We start from the raw sequence: 24,550 nt of genomic DNA on the forward strand, positions 1-24,550 counted from the left end.
ATGGAAGCCCAAGTTATAAACGTACTTATTTCGCTTATACCTCACATGAAATAAACACATATGCAAGGGTATTTTCAAATGAAAACTATATAGAAGCAGGAGAAAGGTTCAATCAATAATTTTAATAGATATTTAGGAAAAATAGGAACCAAAAATTATACAACAAAAATCAACTTGACTAAACTTATTAAATTAAAAAAGAAATTAAAATAACTTCATATGAAAAAAGTATTTGTGCATTGGCCTTTCTTTACACTTTTTTTCAACGTTTCTATAACTTTCGATTTTCTAATAATTAATGTGTTTTCCATTTTAGCTAAAGAACATCATTTATACGCTTAGGCTTAGAGTCTGTCAAGTTTTGAAGAGTGGAATCACCTATCTTTTCCCACTCTTCCACTAAAGCACCTTTCAGGTCTTTGATTGTCTCAAACTACCGACCATTTTTATAAATACTGGCCGACAATATTCCCCAGAGGTCCTCAATTTGTTTAAAATCGGGACTTAGTGCTCGGCAATCCTGAACTAAATTTTTTCTTGACGATAGGAAGGCCTTATTTAAACGAGCCGTATGGATTGGGGCGTTTTCTTGCTGGAAACCCGGTCGTCTCCGTATATGTTTTTCGCAAACTCAATGAGAACATCCTCTAATATTTTAACACAGAATTCTGCGTTGGTTCTTGTCGGAATAAAAAAAAATTGGAGATAACGTCCCAAACCATAAAAGACCCGCCCCCATGGTTCCGCTTATGGCGCGTTTGCCGTGGTTGCCTAAGTTCCCGCCAACATTTCTGGCAACCATCTGGACCATCTAAGTTGAAATTTTTACGTCCGAAAATACAACTTTTCGGAATTCGTTAGTACAAACTTTATATTTTTCGGCAATTGCTAAACGAGCCTTAATGTGGCGTGCCAATAGTCTTGGTACCGTCTCCCGTAAACATTATTTAAGTGTTCCGTCCTCGACCAAAATTTGATGTATTCGTCTATCGGTGACCTTAAGACTTAAATGGTGTTTGATTTTCTTGCAAGACATTTCTTTTTGAGCAGTCAGACGACGAATTTCTCGCTTGCATCTGCTGTCGATGTTAGTTGATCTGCCACTTCGGTTGAGTGGACCATATGTTTCTGGATTTTTAAGAAAGTTGCTGATGGTTGGTTGGTTGGTTAGAGTGGTGATTCATCCGGAATCCAACCAGCGCTTCCGCAACATTTTGTTGCCACATCCTCGTTACCAAATTGTTTAACAGTTATTTACAGCAAGACTATATCCAGTCTGTGCGTTTGAGGAACCTTATTAGGCTGTTGACGTCTGAGCCAAACAGTTGAGCGAGACTCTCGAACAGCGGTTTGCCCAGGGTTAACATTCTGTCCTTCCATAGGGTAGGACATTCACAGAGGAAGTGGAAGATTGTTTCCTTTTTCTCCGGTTGTTTACGACTATGACAGTCTGTGTTGTGTGAGGGATGCCCATTTTTTGCGGCTTGTTCTACGACAGACCAGAAGCCAGTTATGAATGCCGTTAGTCTACAGGCGTCCCGTCGTTTCATGTTTATCAATGTCGACGATTGTTTAAGGTTGTAGGTGGGCCGTAACGTCCTGCTGATTTTGCTTTTCGTCTGGTCTCTCCATCTACAATCCGCGATTCGAAGGTATTTTGGGGAAATTGCATTCTTGACTGCACCTAGTGGAGTGAATACCGGTACTGCAAGAACGTTATTCATGGCAGATCCCCCTCCCCCTCTTGCCAGTTCATCAGCTTTTTCGTTAGCTTCTATGTTCCGGTGTCCCGGGACCCAAATTAAGGTTACTTTATGGTTTTCACTCAAGGTGGTAAGGCTATTCCTAATTTGCTCGACCACTTTAGAGGTTGTTATAGCCGCGTCCAGTGCTGATGGTATTCCTATGACGATTCACTCTAGCAGCAATTTCATGAATACTTTGGCCACTTTTGCTTAGCCCTTTAAAAAGACCACGCTCTTCATCGGATAAATGTCTTCCACGTGGCATTCTACAGATTAACCCATCAATAATTCAATTATTTTTTGTTCAAAAGAAGTAATTTATTTTACTTACATTTTTCCTTATGATACCAATGCAAATAACCAAATTTTTTTGATAACTTGCTCTCAACTAACTTGCCGAATCAATACTGATCTCTGATTGCCTATATACTTATTTCAAATCTCGCAACACAAATTTGTAAAAACGGTATTAAGAATACTATAATTGCTAAAGAAGAATTTTGCAAGCGTATAGTTAAGTGGGACTGCAAATGCAGACTTGGGCATACTAAACAAAAATGTACAACACTAAATGAATTCCGTATAACGGCGAAATTACATCCACTATCAATAGGTTCATTTCTGACGATATCGTGAAAATTACATTAAATATATAAAGTTTTAGACAATGTGGATGTGAAATAAGTGATAAATTAATTTTTTTTGAAATTTTGACTCAGACCACTTTCATAATTATGGGCACAATTGCCAATTATGGATATGAGAAAACTTAATTTGCCATTACTTGTCATTACCTGCTGCGGTTTGGACCGGTGATATACATCTCTGACATACGGGGATCAATGAATTCCTGCATATCTGCTTTACTATTAAAAAGTTTTCCAAACTGTGAAAGAAGTAGTAGTAAATGGGACCTCACTGATAAGTGGTGTGCTTGCGCTACTCAGTTCGCAGTGAATTGGATGGAATGAGCTGTTAAGTAGGTGAAATTTCAGTGTTTGTTTCCTTTTTTTTGTTTACAAAGAACTCTATTCCTTGCCTTCTCTTCATGCTTACGTTTTATTAACTTAACTTTTTATATTTTCTTAAAAAAATTTGCTATTTCGGCACCTCTAATCCAGTTCGCTCTCACTCTCACTCTCACTCTCACTCTCTCTTTCTCAACTAAAACTACGTCACTACAAATTTGCGAAATTCCTCTTGGCTGGAATCTGTTGTATTCTCCAAGTATAATTGGCGCTTACATCTTTTTCGAGCTCCTTCTCCCACCTTGATGTTTTTTCACAAATGGAGAGACCTACAGTTTAAAGCCGCCTCTGAACGGCAGATGAACGGAAATACGCTCGGATTTTCCCATTGTCTACTGAGGTGTTACCGCTATTAGAAAAAAACTTTTTCTCTCAATGCATTTTATAAGCGTTACCCCACTCCCTCACTTAGGAGGCTATCAAATGCCTCCGCCTTGCTTTTTGCTGTGGCCTTTTTGAGTGCTAGGTGTTTGGCTTTGTATTCTGCCCCCAGCTGTTCCTCCTCTGGCTTATTTCTTTTGCGTTGATGCTTTCTCCGCAGTTTGTGGCATTCGCTTCTGAAATGCGCGATGTCGTCATTCCACCAATAATTGGGTGCTCTCCCGTTTCCTCGGCATTTACGAGGCACTACAGCATAGCACACGACTGATAGTTGGCGTATTATGCAGTTGGCTTGCTGGTTTTCTGTGCTTTTATCTTCCTCTATTTTCTTTAGAAAGTTCAAGGGCATTTCTTCGTCTAAGTTCCAGGTTTTCCAACCTCGTTTTTGTACTCTTTCGACATGTCTAGGACTCCATTCGAACAGGATCATCTTATGGTCACTATGTGTATACTTCTCAGACACATGCCATCGTGCTGTTCTAGCTTTTGTTGGACTAGCCAAGGTCAGGTATATGGTAGATCTCCTCTGCCATTTTCGAAGGTACTCTCATTGCCCCGATTTAGTAGCACTAGGCTTAGACTACCAAAGGCCTCCAGTAGTGGTGCTCCCCCTTGTGTTGTTACCGAGCAGCTCCTTTCAGTAGCCCATGCATTAAAATCGCCTGCTACTACTATCGGTGCTTTCCCTCTCATGGCCCCGGTCAATGCATCAACCGTTTGCTCAAAGTCATTCATGCTGCAGTTTGGTTAAATATAGCAGCTATAAAAGAAAATGCCCTTTATTTTGGCGATTACGAATCCGTTATATTTCTGGGGTTGAATCTCAAAGGATTAGTTGCCGCAGTTCATTATGGCTGCTGCCCACCGGTTGCTATCTGTTTTGATGCGGTACAGTTTGCTCAAAGGAGCGATATCAATTTCTTCCTCATTTCTATAGGTTTTCCATTGTCTACTGAGGAGGGACCGCTATTAGAAAACACTTTTTCTCTCGTGCTTCATGCTCGGTGTTCTAAATGTCTAAGCTCCTGTTGCCTCATTCATGATGTAAGTAGCTTGAGGTTGTTTCAGTGAAACATAGTCGTCTTCCTACTCTCCAATTCTTTCCGCTTCTGGTCGATCGCCTACTTCAATATAGTCAGTTGTTGGCAGAAGCGCGTCGAATTAACATAAGTTTTTGGCCCCTTGGCAGTAGCGAATAGTGAATGATTTCCTTCCACATAGGAAAACCTTCTTGTCCGTTAATCCCAACTAGGTGATCGTTCGGGCCGACAAATCGGGGCTTGATTACTATAAATTTTGGATTTTGTTCTTTTAAGCAAGCCATTTTTTATCGCCAGTTACCATCCACTTCATTACGTTTCGACGGAGAATCGCACGCCTCAACTCGGCCCAAAATATTCTTTTGCGTCAATTGGTGTCGCACCCATGCACCGAGCTACTTCTTGAGACAAGCCTTTTGGTTCGAAATGGTTTTTTGTCTAATCTTCAGATGCTAAGCAATGGAAAGCAATGGAATAAGTGCTCACATGTCGCTCCGACTCCACGATTTAAATCATTTTATCCTCATTTTCGACGATTGGGTCGATGAGAGCGCATTTTATCCTGGACTCCCATATTACCAGAACGAAATGAATAGAGCCACCGCTCTGTTATTGCATTTCATGCTGTATTGGGTCCATGAATCTTTTTATTTATTATATATTTATTTTTGCCGTCTGCTCCGTCTCTTCACCTTAGTCGAAGTTGCACAATTGTTGTTGCCCTACTGAAGTCACCTTGCATGAATTCGCCTTGGAAGTTTCTTTTTTTTATTATAACTTTCATTTTGGGACACACACAACAAATTCGTCAAACACAAAACTGTTAACGAACTATTTTTGAAGCGTAATATCGCCTTTAAATCGCCTTATAGTCTCTTTAGACTCGTTGCAGTGCGAACGCGAGTTATGGACCTCTAAAATATTATAAAAATAATTAAAAATGTATGTCTCTTTTTGTGAGTAAGAATAATAATGAATGGCTTCACAACAATTTTTCCAAAAAATCACTTCATTAGTTGCGCTGAGAAATCAATTAATTTTTGTACAAAGTCGTTGATAAGCGATTCGGTCTTCTTTCAAACGACTAGCAATACTGCCATCCAGATGTATTGGTTTATTATTGCTTGAGAATCCGCCTAAAAAATTATAAAAATACAAGTAATTGTTGAATTTCATTGAAAAGCTAAAAAATATTAAAAATACGCTGATACAACAATACAAACCACTATTAGCAACTTATTTACAAAAATTTTGCCAAGTTAGCCGTAGTAGCTTCTGAAAGCATAAATTGAAAAACAAATTAATTCTGCTTGATTCAACATCATCATCACCATTCCTAGAATTCCTATACTCCTCGTTGGAGTATAGAACCACATTCTTAGTGTTTAGTGAAATATAAATACAAATACTTCCCGTTAAAAAGTTCGCACACTCGCCGAGTGAGGCATTTTGCGCCTGTGCTTATGCTTCTAATTCAGAAATTTTGCATATTATTAAACTTTAAATTTATTATTACACAGTAGACCTTTCAGGTCGCAGCGCTAAATACCCTCATATGAATAATATATTTATATATTTTCCAAAACAAATACCGAGCGCCTTGCCGTGTACCGAGCACTCCGAGCAGCTATGCGCACGTACCGTCAACACAACGGCTGTGATTCGAATGCGCTTTGCCGGTGAGCGCTGCCCGCCGTGGAGTTGGTAGTGTAAAGTCCGCCTACTTCAATGGCGCCTATGTATTGGTGAAGTTTATGTATAATTCTACATACTCACACATACACAATCACAATTTCCATACACCTGCGCATAACGGCATGTGTCTACAAGCACATAAGTATACCATATACAGTTACTTGCTTCCCCCGTAAGTAAATATTTACCACAGCCCCACTCTTGACGTCCATTGGCACTCCAGGACATGCGCTCAGCGTTGCAATTCCGCTCAGTTGCCTTTCCCCTTCATTCGTTCGTTTTTATGGCTGCACTGCTCACTGCGGTTGGCTGTTCTTTCGTTGAAGAAGCTGTTGGTGGTGATGATGGCGCGCTCGAATTGTGTTGCGGCGTATGCACCCTGTATTGGCTGAAAGCTTTTTACGCGCCTTCTGTAGCCTTCGATATATAGACGTAGTAAAATCTCGACGAAGAATGCCGGACGCATTGTGATGTGAAGGCAAAGAAATCGAAAAGTAAAATTTTGTTATGCTTTTGTTTGTCTCGTGTGTATATGCATACGAGTATGTGTATGTACATAGCTATGCATGTATGTATTGTGTTTGTGGTACTTTTAGATTAGTGTGGTGAACTTCCAAGACTCTAATTTCCCGTTTATGTAGCTTGAAGGTTCTTTTCGCTTCTTTGATTAGTGAAATGAAGTTTTTTCTAACCGCTGCATTTCTTTAGCGTGGATGAAAGTTTTTTGCCGCAACAGATTTCACTCACACATACACATGTTCTTAGCATGTAAACAAAAATATTGTATGATAATGATTTAAGAAAAACCAGTGCAATCAAACTCCTTCCACAAAAAGACTGTATTCGTTTGTTTGAAGAATGAACAGATTGACAAAGAACTGGTTAGAGATTTTCGGTGTCTAAAACTTTGGGTTTCTAAGCTGGGTTCCTACATCTGAAAGCTCTAGTAGCTTCCTAGCGTCATCTTCGTTCTTCTTGATTGGTGCCTTAACCGCTTAAGCGATTTTGGTTGAGTTTAACAAAGCGCGCCAGTAATTTCTTTCTCGTGCTAACCGGCGCCAGTTGGACACACCAAGTGAAGCCAAGCCCTTCCCCTCTGATCTCTCCAACGCAGAGGAGGCGTTCTTTTTCATCTCCTACCACCAGCTGGTACCGCAGCGAATACTTTCAGAGCCGGAGCGTTTATATCCATGAGTGTGGCAATTCATCACTTCATGCAGAAAGACTTTTTGAAGTGAAAACTTCTTTAGAATCGTTGGGAGTGATTTGAGAAAAAGTGAAACGAAAAAAGCGACCCTCTTGGCTACGAAGCGTTATATTATATGTTGATATAAACGTAGCGACGAACTAAATAACTTTTAGGCCAGCGCCGACAGCATGGCGCGATAGCCGAGCGGCTAGCAATGTGAGCTTCCGATCCAAAATTCTTGGTTCGAATCACAAGAAAAAAAAATTTTTTATACAGTTATTTTATTTTATTTTATGATATGTTTATGAGGAGCTTTTTTTTCATGGCAGAAATACACTCGGTGTTTTGCCATTGCCTGCTGAGGGGTGAGCGCTATTAGAAAAATAGTTTTCCTTAATTTTGGTGTTTTCACCGAGATTCGAACTGACGTTCTCTCTGTGAATTCTGAATAGTAGTCACGCACCAACCCATTTGGCTACGGCGTTTGTTTAATTTTACTGATGCAAAAATGAGGAAAAATATATGAATAAAGTTTGCTTACTCTTTACACATTTTCCAAAGGTGACGGAGAACCAAAAAAAAAGTCGATTTTCAAACAAATACGAGTGCATATGTGTAATTGTGTTAGAGTTTCGGTCACGCCCCAGCAAAACCTGCGTGCATATGTGTTTGTAACATTCAAAAATATGTAATTGTGTTAGAGTTTCGGTCACGCAGGTTTTGCTGGGGACGCTCATAATAGCAACCGCGTGTGTATTTTTATATTCGTAAATAATTTCATTTTTAAATATTTACCGCAATTATGCCGAAAAATAATGCAGAAAAGTGTCGTGAATATCGATAGAAAAAAACTCAATAAATAGCATCACGGAATTCATTCACGAAAATTTAATAAAGTATACACCAGAAGTATCGCGGATACTTAGAAAAGATTACGATAAAGTTCCAATGATTTTAAGAGGTGATTTCAACGTAAATTTTGCATTGGACACAGCGGTTCCTTCAATTGACTTTCTCAATACAACATTCAATTTAAAAATGTGTAACAATCGCACTGAATCGACAACACGATCAAAAACAACCATTGACGCGGTATTTCAAAGATATGTTGACAACATCGAAACCAAAGCATTTGTATCATATTTTAGCTCTCATAAGCCACTCGTATCATTTGTTGAAATTGAAAACATTGAGGATGAATAATAATAAAATGAAGAAAATAAAATATGAACTTTATAGCAATATTATAATGAACCTAAAATTATCCCGCCCCTAATGCTGCTTTCGTCTCATTCTCTCTCAGTTTGTTTTACGGAAGGTTTCACTTCTATCGCGTCTAACCGTTAGACTGGTATTTTTTTTGACTATTCGAGCTTCCTTTGCTTTCATGTCCTAGACTGCAGATTTTTTGATGCATGCATTAAACTCTTCAGATAGTGAGAAAATTGTATTTCCTAGCTAACTGAGTTGCTCGAGAAATCAACAGGAAGGAGCTTATAAAATTCATTCCATCTCTCCTTCTTTTTAATTTGATCTACATGCCAATTTTAACTGCAGTAGGCTGCGATCGTTTTGTTTTTTGTTTACCGCGGTAACGAAGACTTGCATAACGATTTCTGTAGAACCATTACATTAGGTCTTTAGGTAAGGTCGAGTTCGTGTAGTAGTTCTTGTGCGAGTTCTCGTACTTCGAAGAACAAACTTCAGATTTTTGTGTTACCAGTGCTTGAAGGATGTGAACGGTTTAGGCGAAGTCTCGCTGGATGGGCTGATTCACTAAAAGAGCGAGATGGTTTGAATACTTATGGATATTTTCTTTTTTTATGTGCCTATAAATTATATATGGTAAATTAAACACAAAACCAAAAATTATTAGAGATAGGGCTAGGAAAATCTTTTATGGGAAGCGATTGAACTTTTTTTTGAAGAGAAACGCGTCTAGATATTAAATTTAGTACACGAAAATTTTGGAAGTGTAGTTTATCCACGATGAACAGAATGCAGGGGGACCAACATCATACCGTTAACCGACTCTCAGCGATTTTGAAGGCTGACGCAACCTGGGTTGAGATTGTGCACGTAATATACGAAACTATATCTGAAGCAAGCTCAATTGACTCGCCCAATTTTGAATGGCCAAACATCATCAAATCTATCATCCTTGCATATTAGGCACTGAGAAAGAAATGCCAGCCAAGCCCGACTAATTTTTTCGAAGCAGCTTGGTTTTATGTGAGTTGCAGGCATTTAGATATTTAATAGTTATATGCTAACACTTCGACTTTATGATCTATTATGCCCTCTACTCTTCGCAATACCTCACCCAGACTCAATTCTTTCAAAAGACCTAAGATGATACTAAGCTGGGTTGGACTGGCTTTTCTGGCTCTACCAAGCCGAGACGGGATGTAGTATCGCATTTGAGCAGCAAGTGTGACTGTGTTTCTGGGGGCAGGTCGCAGAGTCGACTGGAGCCTTCAGACTATATCCATTGACTATAACCATTACAAATAAAGGCTCAGGATCTATGGGCTTAGAGGCCGCAGACTCTCTAACCATGAAGGACAGCTTTGAGTGCAGCCTGATTGTCGTTTAAAATGGTTGTTCGCCCAATGCGGACGTTTTTTTTCACATTTATCTCTTTGCATATAGAAAAATGGCATGCAGAAAGGCACAGAGAATTGTCCACTCATAGACAAAAATACTCTGAATATCCGTGGTTAACTGATATAGCTCAGTGTCCGTAGATCTTCCTGCACTGTATGTATATGATACATGTGGATTGGGTTGGAGAGGCCTTAGTGGCAGAGTGTTTGATTTGAGATTTGATTTCATTATTAATTACCGTTTTCATTGATTTCTGGCCAGAAGCTGATCAGTCTGAAGGACTTTGCCAGTACCTTTTGCCAATTTTCGGTGTAAAGGCTGTTTGCCCAGCAGTTTGAGATTGTATGGATCAAGGAGCTCAATACTTAACTCGTTTCCAATACAAAGAGTCAGCTGGTATAGAGAAGAAGCCTTGATCATAACAAATCTAATGAGGTGGTTTCCTATGGAAGATTTATGGACGGTGAGCTTCGTCGACGTTGCTGCTGCACACGATGGAATGAAGGGCAACGAATAAATATCCAGTGACCCTGCTAGGTAGGTTATTCCGTAGGAATGAATACAACGACTCCATCCTTAACAGTATTCGACGTTGTACTTGCTAGTGGAAGCAGAGGAAGAGGAAGATGTATCTTTTTTTTTTGAAGTAGTACTGAAAAAGGCCAGACGTATTTTAAGATGATTGAGGTGCTAAATAATAATTCGCAGAAGTTGCTGAAGGGGAATCAAAAATTTACCAATAAAAAGTTTTTTGAAAATTGGACGAAACGTTGGAGTTTATTTCTCTACTCTACATAATCTGCAGATTTACCCCAAAACTCTTCCAGGGTACCCGTGATAATCCTTAATTTGTTTTGTGATAGGCCCGTGCACTCTTTGAGATATTCCAAAACTCGATAGGCCATGCCAATGGTGTTTAGCTTACTAAGGCGCTCCATTACTAGTTTAAAGGTTGTATAATGAGATATGTGAGCCTTGATACCCGCTTAGCTGCCTGATAAGATTGCAATGTTGCGGTCCCGGCAGTTTTGCCTGATATTGAAGTTTGCACGTCTTTTTATTATTATTTTACATTTATACTGGAAAGTGGCCATTTCAACTTATCGCTTCAGGGTACCTTATCCTAGATATAAAGGCACCAATCCAAATAAAAAAAGTATAAATGAATGATGGAACAGTTGTCGTTTTGTTGTCCAGATACCGATACTTTTTGCACAGAAGATGTGATTGTGAATATTTCAATATAATCGAGTGGGCCTGTGCATGCAATAATGGTCGCCACTTGGCAGGCAATAGCAGACCTCGAAGTGCATTTCTGCCATGAAAAAGCGGCTGCCATTTGGAGGTGACATAGAACTGGGACTGACAGTAGCATAACATCAAGACGCACATCAACTACTTTATAAGGAATATTAGCGCTAATTAAATAAAGGGTTTCCTAATAGGTGCAGATGGATTTTGACGGTGTATCACTTTAGTTAAAATTGGTGGAAATACTTATTTAGTGTTGACATTTAACCACAGAATGCTTCACGATTCAACACAGCATTTAAATTGCAAAAATTTATTATTAAAATCAATGCTCTGTTCGGCAAATGTTCCGTTCGCTGACACCGGGGTTCAATCGTTTTCAGTGATTAGACTCATTTCTGATTATGTGGCTTTGTTTGCAAGTAAAATTGTAGTTATGGAGGGACGATAATCTAAGGGAGGCTCATTAAGTCCTTTCACATTCTGAAAATGGGACGTTTGGTGTGGATTTTCGTCTGCCCGTATAAGGGACCCATATTTCTTTGGTGGGTCCGCAAGGTGCTGCGCGCACCGTCAATGACGACTGATATTGGAGGAGGCCCTTAATATTAGTGAATGCGTAGTATAAAATAGTCTACATACCCTATAAAAATGTACCAGAAAGGTGATGTTGACTGTTGATGCTTTCCATTTCAATTCAACCGGGCTATTCGGGTCATGTTCTTTGATTTCGATGTAACTCAAATATGTTGCTCTCTGGTCAAAATAATGAGACACGTATTTTTTTGTTCGCCCGAAAAAAATTTTTTTCAAGAGTTATCGGCAATTTTGTTTTTCGGCTCAAACTCGATTTTTTTTAATTATATAAGAAAAATTGTTTTTTAAATGCACATAACTTAGTCAAAAATGAACCGATTTCAGTAATTCTGGGTTCAAAATGATCGTAATTACTTACACAAGCGATTTCATGTAGAAACAGTTGCATAAAGGTAGTTGAAAATTTTTTATTTTGCAAAAAACAAAAAGTGCGAAACAGGGTTTTTGCTCAAAAATTCATTACTCAAAAACAACGCATTTTAGCTAATAGGCATTTAGCTCAGTTAAAATTTGAGATGTCCTTTTGATTTGGAAAAAGTTATAAAAAAAAAAATACACTTTTTGAAATATTGAATTTCGAAAAAATTTCAATTTTTTTTCTTTTTTGCTAAATAAAAAATTTTCAACTACTTTTTTGCAATTGTTTCTACATAAAGTCGCTCGTGTAAGTAATTACGATCATTTTGAACCCAGAATTATTGAAATCGGTTCATTTTTGACTAAGTTATGTGCATTTAAAAAAAAATTTTTCTTATATAATTTAAAAAAATCGAGTTTGAGCCGAAAACCAAAATTACCGATAACTCTTGAGAAAAAATTTTTTCGGGCGAACAAAAAAATACGTGTCTCATTATTTTGACCAGAGAGCAACATATTTGAGTTACATCGAAATCGAAGAACATGACCCGAATAGCCCGGTTGAATTGAAATGGAAAGCATCTGTTTTCTTCGATTGCCAAGGCGTAGTGCACCATGAGTACCATCCATCAGGCCAGACAGTCAGTAAGGAATATTATTTATCCGTTCTGAAGCGTTGGAGAGATGATGTACATCGAAAACAGGCGCAAATGTGGGCAAACAAGTCTTGGATTTTGCATGATGTTAACGCGCCATCGCACCGAACCCCAGCTGGATTATTTGACCAAACACTAAGTAAATACCACGGTGCTTGCACGAATTCACCTGATATGGCCCCGTGCGGCCTCTTATTGTTTCCCAAGTTGAAGCTACCACTTCGTGGAAGGAGATTTCAGTCTGTAGAGAAGATCAAAGAGAATGCGATCAAGGAGCTGGAGGTCATCACTTCATCGGCCTACCAGTGGTGCATGCAGAACTGGGTTAAACGTTGGTACATGTGTGTTGCTTCACATGGGTCATAGTCTGAAGGAGATAAAATATTTTTGTCTGAAATTTAACTCTGTTTTGTTTTATTCAAACATTCCCGGTACTTTCTGATCATAGGGTATATCAGTTTGTTTTATTCAATTTCAAGCGTTTCAGTGCTCTTAGTGAAAAGCTTTATATATACATTAGGTTAGGTTAGCCAGGTTGCTTGTCTACGACATGAAACTCGGTACCGCTATGGCCCATTGTGATACCTGCATTTAATTTCGATCCCCTAACTAAGTTGCTTAACGCACTTAGATCTTCCTCTTAGGTCTCCTTCCAGTGAGACATTTTGCAAATTTCCCAGGTCTTCAAAGAAAGAACCGCCAGGATATTTGACACGGCTTCTTTGACATTCTTTGGACATTCATGGAGGAGGTGCTGTACCGACTCACTTTCTTCTTCATCTCCACAACTCCTGTAGAATTCATTGTGAGGTTCGCCCATTCTATTATTAGTCTACTAATAGTGCAGTGACCCGTAATAATACATGCGAGGACGCTGGTAGTTGATCTGCTGCATCCAAGCAAACGTTTTGTCCCTTTAAGATTCGGTTTTACCAGAGCGTTTTGGATACTCTGCAGTTAGTAGTCAGATACCACCTTCTATTGGTTTCCGCGTTAACCATCAACATGCCGTCTGAGGGGTCGATAGGAGCGAATCTATTCCTGATATAGATAAGATATTTTCCAAATATATTTGTGGAATTTGACTATTTCCAAAAAACAGCTCAACATTCTGAAGTATATTTTGGGCTTAGGAAGTAGTGCAACGCTATGGAGATGGCCATAACTCCCCAAACTGATTCTCTTTCTCATATTTGTAGTCAGGCTAAGGACGGTTTCCTCGCCATACAAAGAGAGGCGATACAGCAAATTATTCCTCATTTTGAAGGGCCCTTTGATTTGTTTAATTTTCTCAGCAAAACGCATTTACCACCACGATAAAGAGATCTGCAAAGTTAAAAGCTAGTTGAGGAAACGGCCTTGGCAATTTCCTTCTTCAAAATTCATAGTCGAAAAGTAGGAAGACAAATTGGCACCAAACTATGGGTCTACGCCAGGTGAAATCCTTATTGGGAGGGTACAACTAAAAGAGGATTAAAAAACTCATAAAACTGACAAAGTTCACGAGATTGGTCACAGGTCACTGCAGATTGGAAAGCCATCCAATGCAAAGCACAGGATTTGGATATGGTCCACTGCCTCCTGTTGTTTCTGCGACCAGTCTCAGAGACTTCAGCACATCTTCTTCTTCTTTTCGAATGTGATGCTATAGCGCGGAGAGGCTTGTGACATCTCGGCCAACTGCAGCCAGAAGAAAGTCATATACGCTCAGTCCAACCTGGCTCTAACCTGAGTTTAATAAGGGAACTGGGTCTGGATGAGGTACTGTGATGAGCAGAGGGCGTAAAAGACCATAGGGTTGAATCTAATCTAATTGACTAGGGAATCAATTGAAAAAGCATCTTGCTTGCCATCCCTGCACGGATATGACACCTCTATGTTAACTCACCCTTAGGTGGCTGCGATGCATAATGAAGTACTTAAAATAGTTTTTTTGGTTTTCTTCAAACTTAGAGGAGAACCTCACAACTTTTTCGCCTGTTTAGTGAATCTGTGTATGCAAATGTGCGCTACAAAAACACACAAAAAACAACACGATCATGAATAAGAACAAGAGCTAGCAGAACCTAAAACTATTAAATGTAGATATGCAGAATTTTAGGAGGTCCATTTATCTTTTGTGGCAACTTTGCTGTCACTGTGGCTATGCTTTGCTAGTTTTTCGTTGGTTTCTGGTTAAAATTGTGATACGCTCACATATCTACATATGAACATACATACATACATACCTTTAAGGCTAACGTACTTAACGCTCGAAACTCACTATAAATGCACAAAAATGTTATTTATAACGTACGAGTACTTAAAACAACCAACCTTTAGCAACACACAAAAATAAATAACAAATAAAAGTTAAACCAAACATTAGGAAGGTAAATGAAACAAAACAATTTAAAGAGATGAAAGCTTAAGAAGGAAAATTAATTTAAAACACATACAAATACATGAAGGTAAATTCCTAGAATCGCAAATATGTAGATGGGTAGGTGCGCGGTAGGGTAGTAATTTTTGTTCTCACGAAAACCGTGCAATTGCCATTCATACACACACACACATATGCTCATACATACCCACACATACGTGAACTATGTTAAAATGCACTATATGTAGCGCGCGTGTATATTTTCTGCAGCTACTGTTCATTTATGATATGTTGCCTTTGCTGCTGTTTTGTTATGCTTTTTTGGCAGCAAAAATAATAACCGCAAAAATAATAATAAGTAACAGTGGCACAACAACACCGACCACGCCAGCAGCATTAGCAGGTTGTACGATTAAGTTTAAATATATTTTTTTCACTTCAGCATTAAATGCCTCCTTTTTTCTTTTGGAGCTAACAACTTTTTGTATGATTTATTACTATTTTTTTTTTAGTTTTGATTTTTTGTTTTGCTGGAAGGGCATACACATTGCCGGAGCTTTTTTAGTTGGAGCTCAGCTCTGTACTCACCACACTTGCCTGGCAGCAACGCATAAAGCGCCAACCAGTAGAGCCCCACTGCAGCGCTGCGCACGTCGCTGTCTTGCGACGCCAACTGGAAATTGTGGTGAGCTTGCTGTGGTTGCGCTCCCAAGCAGCGCACAGTTGTTGTGCTGGCATTTATTGTTGGCAGGTAGTTGCTGTAACGCAATGTTATGTTGTTAATGGCAGAGCAAACGATGTCTGCAGTGACAGCGACGGCGACGGCGGCAGCATTGGCCCCAACGACGCGATTTCAATGCTGTGTTAGAATTACAAAATTTAGTCCGAGACCGAATTCCCTGACGAGTGTACTGGATATCGCGGCGTATACGTAGCGGCGCAACAGACGTTTTGCCAATTGAAGAATTTTGTGTTGCTTTTTTCATTTGTGTATGCAGAGAGTGAGCGAAATTAAAGTAAAAAATATACTTAGTATATTTGAAAAAAAAAGAAAAGAAAACAGTGGCAAATTGAGAAAGGCGGTGAAGGATAATATTTTCTTTCTTTTTTGCTTCTGATAAGTGCATTGGAATATGCAGCAGTTTTTGATGTGCAATTAAATTGGAAAAAAATTAACGCTGCCAAAAGCGTTATGGAAAATATTTTGTGGAAAAAATCAATTGAAAGCAACAACAATGGAGTGAGTAGCTGCGCGCAGTCAACGCATTTTTTTATGTTTTAGTTGAAAATTTTGATTTAACAAGCTGCGAGCAACCAAATTCAACAACTTAAGGAGAATAACTGTTTTTAAAAGAAGAATAAAGCAGTGAAAGTAAATTGAAAAAAAAAATAAAAAATAAAAAATTTTATTAGATTTAATATTAAAAAATAAAGAAAATTATATAAAAAATTTAATGAAATAAAACAAAAAAAGTTAAAAAATTAATGCAACTCGACGATGACAATAAACTGGTGTATGTAAGCCTAATTTTAAGGAAAAAATACAAACGACGACAATAAATTCGTGAAAGCCTAAATTTTAAGAAAAATAAATTAGAAAACTTTCAAGCAACGGCGACAATAATTTTGCAATTGCGCATAACATAATAAGAAATTTAGTAAGCAAATATTTCTGCATTGCAAGAAATGAATTATATTTAAACAGTCTAAAAACTACAAAACTTAGCAAGTAATTAAAAACAAAAAAAATTATTCACAAATACCGACAATAACTACTACCAGCAGCTTCCTTCAAGGATTATACAATTTCTGCATGCATATACGCCATTTTGAAAAGTTGAACGGGCCGAACTGCGCTCTATGATAGCTGCAGTGGCAAAAGCAGCAACAACAACAACACCAGCTACTAAAACACCCCAAAAAAGGAACGAAAATAAAGCAAAAATATCAAATATGAAAAGCTGCTGCTTCAAGTAAAATTCAACAGTGACTAAAGAACTGTGCTGAAAAAATATATACAACAACAACAATAATAATAACAACAACCAGCAAAAAATCATACTAAACAAAAAAATAAAATTACGCGCACCATTCGTTATTTACAAATACATTTACACCAGGAAAGTTGTGTATACACACACACACACAGAGTCGCCATTGAGCTTCAGCTTAGTTGTAGGCGCGTTTAAGAAAAAGGACGTTAGGCGCGCACACCAATACACACAAACCTCGAAAAGTACAAAATAAAGAAACGGGCAAAAACAAAAAACGATTTCTCGTCTGTTTTCGTTTGCTGTTTGTATTAGTGAGCACTCTTTTGTGAGTGTGTGTGTGTGTGAGTGCGAAAGTTTTCTCACGTTTATGTGTGCGTGTGAATGCAAACAAACATTTACTATTACTATAATACAACAACAACAACAACAACAACAACAACAACAGAAATACCAATAACAACGACTAGTGGCAACAAATCAATGAATACAAAGTTGCCATCGCAGTCGCCGTCATCGCCACCGTTACCGTTACCATCGCTGACGCCGCCATCATTATCATTAACTCCATTGCGAGTATGCAAAGAAGGGCGAGAAGAGAAAGCAAGAGCAGCAATATATAATAGTTAAAAAAAACCAAGGAAAAAAGTCAGCAACAGAGGCACAAATATATGGGAATTGCATTGCAGCAGAAGCAGAAATTCATAATCAACTTTTTTAGCTGCTAACCGCTAGACCAACAACTAGTCCTGCTGCCACAAGCCATCCTACAATTAACTCCAAATCCCCTAACTGTAACTCCTTCTCCTCCTCCTCACTCTCCAACGACTACGCTTGTAAGCCGCCGCGTTAATAGACTCGGTGATTTCTGTTCGGTTCGCGAAACTCCAACACTTTATACGCATTTCGCTTTTACCGTCGAATCGTCCAATTTTTAACGCGATTCGCCGCGCCTATCAAAATGTCGCCCGAGCATAAAGCGCGCGTACACGCGTTGAAATCGCTTCGTCAGGGAATGTGCAAACAAGCAGCAGCAGCAACAGCCGGATCTAATGCACACGCAACGAGCACTTCATCTGCACTGCATAAGGATCGCAGCAGATCTGCAGACCACGCAATCTCCACACTCAGGGTGTTGCATAGGCCGATTGCCTGCACCCTCGTCGGGATCGTCGTTCTACTTAGCTGCCTCGTACAAAATGGTGAGTTGATTGCTTCTTGTTGTATTTATGCACTAATGAATTTGCCCTACAAACTTTACTTAACTTTAAAGTGGCCTTCAACGCTTTTTGTTTTAGCAAAAAAGAGTTTGCTAATTTTGAAGCTACGGCTAGGCTGGAGAGAAAAACGACTATTTTTTTTAATATTTTCAAGGCGCCTAAATTAATTCTACTTCACTTTAAATCTAACTACACATTTTACTTTAAGGAGAATGTTAATATTGAGCGTCACTCGCTTAACTTGGTTAATTTAGAAGCCTCTCAAACTAATTTTGCTCAACTTTTGACCAGAAAGACCTTGCGACTTAAAATTTGCTGGCTTTCTGAGGTAACTTTCTGGTGGAGTAAAATAGGAATAGCCTCACCACCTTGAGTGAAAACCATAAAGCAACCTTAATTTGGGTCCCGGGACACCGGAACTTAGAAGGTAACGAAAAAGCAAATGAACTGGCAAGAGGGGGATCTGCCATGAATAACGCTCTTGCAGTACCGGTATTCAAACCATTAGGTGCAGTCAAGAATGCAATTTCCCCAAAATACCTTCGAATCGCGGATTGTAGATGGAGAGACCAGATAAAATTCAAAATCAGCAGGACGTTATGGCCCACCTAGAACCTCAAGCAATCGTCGACATTGATAAATATGAAACGACGGGACGCATGTAGACTAACGGCAGTCATAACTGGCTTCTGGTCTATCGGAGAAGAAGCAGCCAAAATGGGCATCCCTCACAACACATACTGTCATAGTTGTAAACAACCGGAGAAAAAGGAAATAATCTTCCATTTCCTCTGCGAATGCCCTGCCCTATGGAAGGACAGAATACAGAATGTTAACCCTGGGCAAACCGCTGTTCGAAAGTCTCGAGCAACTGTCTGGCTTAGACGTCAACAGCCTAATAAGGTTCTTCAAACGCACAGACTGGATATAGTCTTGCTGTGAATAACTGTTAAACAAGTTGGTAACGAGGATGTGACAACAAAATGTTGCGGAAGCGCTAGTTGGATTCTGGATGAAACACCACTCTAACCAACCAACCAGTTTAGGTTAGGTAGTGATGGTTGCCCAGAGAGTGGGCCCACTTAGACGAAAGAAGTTTGGTTCATCCTTTGTGATACCATTGCATTCTCCATGAGGGGGAAAAGAGTTAAAGGAAAAAAGGGACGAAAGGGAAAGGGATGGGGAAGGTTGAGTGTTTATGGACTACGAACGGTGACTAGTCTGCGGTTGTGTTAACCTGTTTATGTCGCTGATGAAGTCTATCAGATTTTTGTTTTCAATACCTGCTATATCAGGAGGCGCAGAAAAGAATTGAGAACCAAGATGCTTGAATCTTAGTCCCGCGACAGCTGGGCAGCTAAGGAGTAGGTGCTGAGATGATTCCACCTCCTCCTCCATACAGCTGACACAAAAAGGACTCGAAGTAATTCCGAGTCTTACGGCATTTGTAACCCGCGGGTAGTGCCCCGTGAGGATGCCCTCGAAATTTGAGAGATGAGATTTTGTCATCCTCAGAATATCCCTCGAACGCCTCCTATCCAAACATGGCCACAAGGACTTCGCGGCCTTACACGTTCGTGTACTTACCCAGCGCTCGCTGAGTTGGTGCAAAGCCCCTCCTTCCTGGAGTAGAGCGCAGGTTGTCAAGGGGATCCCGATCCTCTCCTTTCGCGGACACAGCGCCTCACAGGTCCCTTGTCTGACCAGCTCGTCGGCTTCGCTGTTTCCAGCAATGTCACTGTGACCAGGTAACTGAAGCAAGTAGTCAAAAAATGGTATTTGTTCAGCGAAGCTTATTCCCAGTAAATTCATCAGTCTTACATTTTCCTTGAGAAGTGATATGTCTCGGTAGTCGTATTCAATTTTTGACATTCTTCTAATGAACTCAACATCTATTTTCATAATTTTCCATTTTCATATTTAAATTATTCCTAATACAAATATCGTATAACCCAGCGGATACATATGATAAGCTCAGCTCTAATAATCCCATAGAAATAATTAATAAAACTAATTGATTGCCTCTGTGTCTTATTATCAAATCGGAGAAGTTTTAAAATTTCCGTGAATGTGCTTCTGCTCATAGTTTTAGAGAAAAAAACAGGTCCCCATTTTGAATTCTATAGAAATGAATACGTATATTTCTCGCTTGGTAAACGCCCCGTGCTTATAAAATTGCAATGAAAGCATATAATTTTAGTATGGGTAAATTCCAAGTAGTTCCTAGTTTTCGCAACGCTTCAGCTTCTATTCATGTTTTGGTGTGCTCAAGAATCCGCTTATCAATAATCCAAAAAAATGCCGTCTTTGCGTTACCGAACATAATATTTCTTTTAGCGATCCCAGTTGCACCTGAGATTTAGGGCCTGCTTTTATTTGTTGCCAAACAGTTCCATCTAGAGGTATTTCAGTAATCTGAGCATTTTTACTACTCTCACTTTCAGAATCTGATAAAATCCTTTAACGCTTTTGTCCTCTGCGAACATTCAAAATGTTTTCTTGGTTGGTCTGTATGACCAACTCACTCAGACCTTACTGGTCCGTTGTGATACCACTGTGCGACATGGGAAAGTCATTCATTTAGTTTCATGAGACGATTTTGTGGCTCTTATGAAGCGCAGGAATCCCCACGCTGTACAGCTCCGTAAGAGAATTGAAAAAGTATCTACCTAGAAAACCTGCTCTGATTTTAGGTAAGGCTAGACAAAGCTGCAAGTAATTTTCTAGCTAACCTCATTTTCAAGATTCCACTTCGCTGTAAATCTTCTTTGTCAAAACTGAGCTTAGCTATTATAATTGAATGAAAACTTAGTTCAAGGTTTACCTGTCTTGCGAGAAAAAATGTATCCGTCAGCTGATGACCAATTTGACAAAGTGTAGGTGTATTGATAAAAAAGTGTGAGTGTGTAGCAAATTTAAAGCCAAATCGCCTAAAATATTGCCAGTGTAAGCCTCAGATTATTCTACTATTACAAAATCTCCCATAACAGACTTGCAATTCAATTACAAAAATTACAGTGACAAAGTCGGCGTTGTAAAGAATGCAAAGATGGTGCCATACACCAAGCGCTACTTTTTTATTGACGAATTTGACAGAAGAAGTAACGTCATCATCATCATCGTGCATAACATCACAGCTCGCTGTGAACTTTAACTTCCTTCACAATTTTTCTCCATGCATCTCGGTCCATAGCCATACTACGGTAGTTGGTCACTCCTATGCTTCTTAGATCATCTACAACGTCGTCTAACCACCTTTTCCACCTTGTGATCCAACATTCCTAATGGGAAAGTGGTGGCTATCGCAAGTCGAAAGAAGTTTTAGAAAGTTGACTTCAAGTCCCTTTTTTCTTGGGTTTTCACCTTGTCTGACTGCTCTGGCTATTACCTTTCGAAGTTCTTCCCTTTGTATGACTTGCTGGAAACATTGCCCTTGTTAAGTCTGACAGCTCCTTTAGATTTCGACGGCTCTTTTGAAGGTATTCACGATGTCGCGTTTTGTGTTTTTACCCTTAAAAATAACTTGTGTTTGACTCTCTACTAATACGAAGAAATGCTTAACATTAATTGCCACTTTCGATTCACCACTTCTCTGCTCGCTAGAGAATTCTACCGCTCGCCAAAAATTTTTATGTAAAAGCAACCCCAATTTAGTTTTTGATCAAGCAACTTGGGTTGGAGTCGCTTAGTTAACAAGCGATATGCTTAGGCTGGGGCTTCCAAGTGAAAGTAGGGCTATTCTTTCAGTATATCTTTTATACTTTCACGCGGGACGTTTTGAAAAAAAGGAAACAGTATTTAAAACTAAAGTAATCCAGTGCTGTTAAATCATACCCAACTTTAGATTAGGTTAGGTCAGCCAGGTTGCTTGCCTAAGACAAGACACTCGGTTCCGCCCATTATGATATGCACCTACATTTGATTTCCATCCCGTAACTAAATTCCTTAAACCACTTAGATCTTTTTAAGAAGGTAACTAGTCCCACAGTGAGACATTTTGCAAATTTCCCAGGTCTTCAAAGAAATAATCGCCAAGATATTTGGCACAGCTTCTTTGAAGTGCGGGACATTCACAGAGGAGGTGTTGTACCGACTCAAGTTCTTCTTCATCTCCACAATTCCTGCAGAAGTCATTGTAAGATTCACCCATTCTACTGGTTAGGGTGCCAATAGCGCAGGGACCCGTTATAACAGCTGTGAGAACTGTGAGGTAGTCGATCTGTTGAATCTAAGCAGACATTTTGTTCTTTTAAGAAGCAGTTTTGCCCAGAGCATTTTGGAGACTCTGTAGTAAGTAGTCAGAGGCCCCTTCTATTGGATTCCGCGATTACGCTCAAGTTAAACGCAGTGTTCAATTCATTTAGAGGAACGCACATTTCACCTACCACTCGCTGAAGGCCAAGCTCAGAGCCTTTCATTGCACACTCATCCGCTTTTTTATTTCCCTGCACTCCAGAGTGGCCGGTAATACAACAAAGTGGGGTGTTGTGTTGTTGGATGAGCGAGAGCAACCTCTTGCATTCTTTAACACAGCTTGAATTGATACGCGCTGAGACCAATGCTAACTTTGGCTTAAGTGAAATTTTTAGTTTTATTCATCATTTGGTGGATGGTGAATCGAAGGCAGCTAATGCATGTATATAAGAGAATACTTGCTAATTACATATCTACATATGTATGTCAAAAATAATTTCTCAGTTTATTATTGTCAAATTCTGGGACCTGCTAAACGAATCTGCAAACAAAGGCTGCAAAGATTTCCGCCTGCAATGTGTCAACTGCCCACTAACTACAAAATTCAACAATGATGTGGACAACAACAAATCTTATTGTTGGTTTTATTTCTGTTTGCGTATTTAGTTAGCGGCAATTAAATGAGTAATACAAAAAGCAGAAAGCAGAATAAGTAAACGTAAATTGAGACAATAAACATTGGAAATATTGCATGTTTACATTGCATTTTATCACTGATACATACATACGTGATATATACACATATATTGAGACATACATACACACATATGCTGCCTGCTATTTAAGCTTTAATTCGAAAGTAACTGTTTATTGGCGCGCGAACAACCTAAAAAAGCTGTCAACAGCATCCGGCAAATCGCACTTGTCTGCATTGGCACTTGTAACGACGAGTGTTGTAGTAAACCGCTAATTATTGGACATACACACCCATGCATACATAGCACATGTGTGTATGTATATATATACATTGAAAAATCTTGAATTTTGCAAGCGACATAAAAAATAATTAGCGAAATTTAAGCAACAGAAATAAAAAATCATTGACACAGATCGGAATCTAGCGTACTAAAATTGTTTCTCATGCTAACCAATACTTACCTTAGACGGAGCGCAGCTGGTGTACATTCTGTCAAAAAGGTGCTTAGAATTGTTCAATAAAACATCCAATACTTATTAGTATTCATTAAAATTTATTGCACCGGCTTGAAAGTAGACTCCTTCAGAAAAATAGGTTTAGTCAAAAAAAATGAAGTATCGTTGCCTTTTATCTGTTACGCTCAATAATGAAAACACAGTAAAATAGTAATGAAAATTGTTTCATTATTAAAATATTCTCCTTGGAAGTCAATACATTTCTGCATTCGCTTGAATAAATTTCCCAAACACTTTTGCCATTCAGAAGTGGATACTCCCAAAACGAGCTGTTTAAAGTGCTCAACAGCTTCTTCAGGCGTTGAAAATCGTTGACCTCGCATTTTGTTTTTAATGTTTGGGAACAGAAAGAAATCATTAGGTATCAAATCAGGGCTATAAGACAGATGACCCATTAACTCGATCTTTTGAGTGCTCGAAAACTCTCCTGTGTGAACCGATACGTAAGAGCTCGCATTGGCTTGGTGAAGGTTGATTCATCTTCAGCGGTTGGCTTTCTTTAATTCTCTGAAAACTACTGGCAAACAAATAGTTATGTATCACTCAGAATTGACTGTTTAAGTTTCTCTAGTAGTACTGTTACGACACGACCAGATACCAGATCTTCCGAAAAAACAGCAACCATTTACTTTGAGTTGTCTCTTGCGCGAACAACTTTTGTCGGTTTGAGCTCGTCTCGAAATTGGTCGATGAATGTAAGACAAAACTGAACAGTGTTGAAAAATACAACAAAGCTTGTCTTATTTGGGTGCCTAAACATTGTGGTACTACAGGGTACAATTTGGCTGATAAACTGGCTAATGAAGGCTCTTCAAGCATATCACTAGGCCCTGAAGCCTTTCTAGGTATCAATTCTGCATCGATTCAACTACGGTTTCACGACTTCATTAGGTCTACCCATAGAAGGCGTTGAGCTGAGTTGGGATCCTGCTGAGTAGTCAAGTGCTTTGTGAAAGCACCAAAGAGGAAACCAGCGATATTTCTCCTTAAACTTAGGAAGGACCTGATACTGGTGGGTATAATCA

The 24,550-nt window shown here is 39.1% G+C and overlaps 1 protein-coding gene across 1 annotated transcript in view; it reads left to right on the forward strand.

Annotated features, from left to right (window-relative positions):
* The first annotated feature begins 17,271 nt into the window (after positions 1-17,271).
* LOC129242158 (protein Skeletor, isoforms B/C) overlaps positions 17,272-24,550 on the forward strand; it is a 167,672-nt gene continuing 160,393 nt past the window's right edge. The window contains exon 1 of the mRNA XM_054878723.1: positions 17,272-18,101. Within this exon, the coding sequence (XP_054734698.1) occupies positions 17,861-18,101 (241 nt within the window). The 5' untranslated portion in view covers positions 17,272-17,860. The remainder of the gene's footprint in view (positions 18,102-24,550) is intronic.

The sequence above is a fragment of the Anastrepha obliqua genome, chromosome 1 (assembly GCF_027943255.1).
Source record: "Anastrepha obliqua isolate idAnaObli1 chromosome 1, idAnaObli1_1.0, whole genome shotgun sequence".
Lineage (NCBI taxonomy): Eukaryota > Metazoa > Arthropoda > Insecta > Diptera > Tephritidae > Anastrepha > Anastrepha obliqua.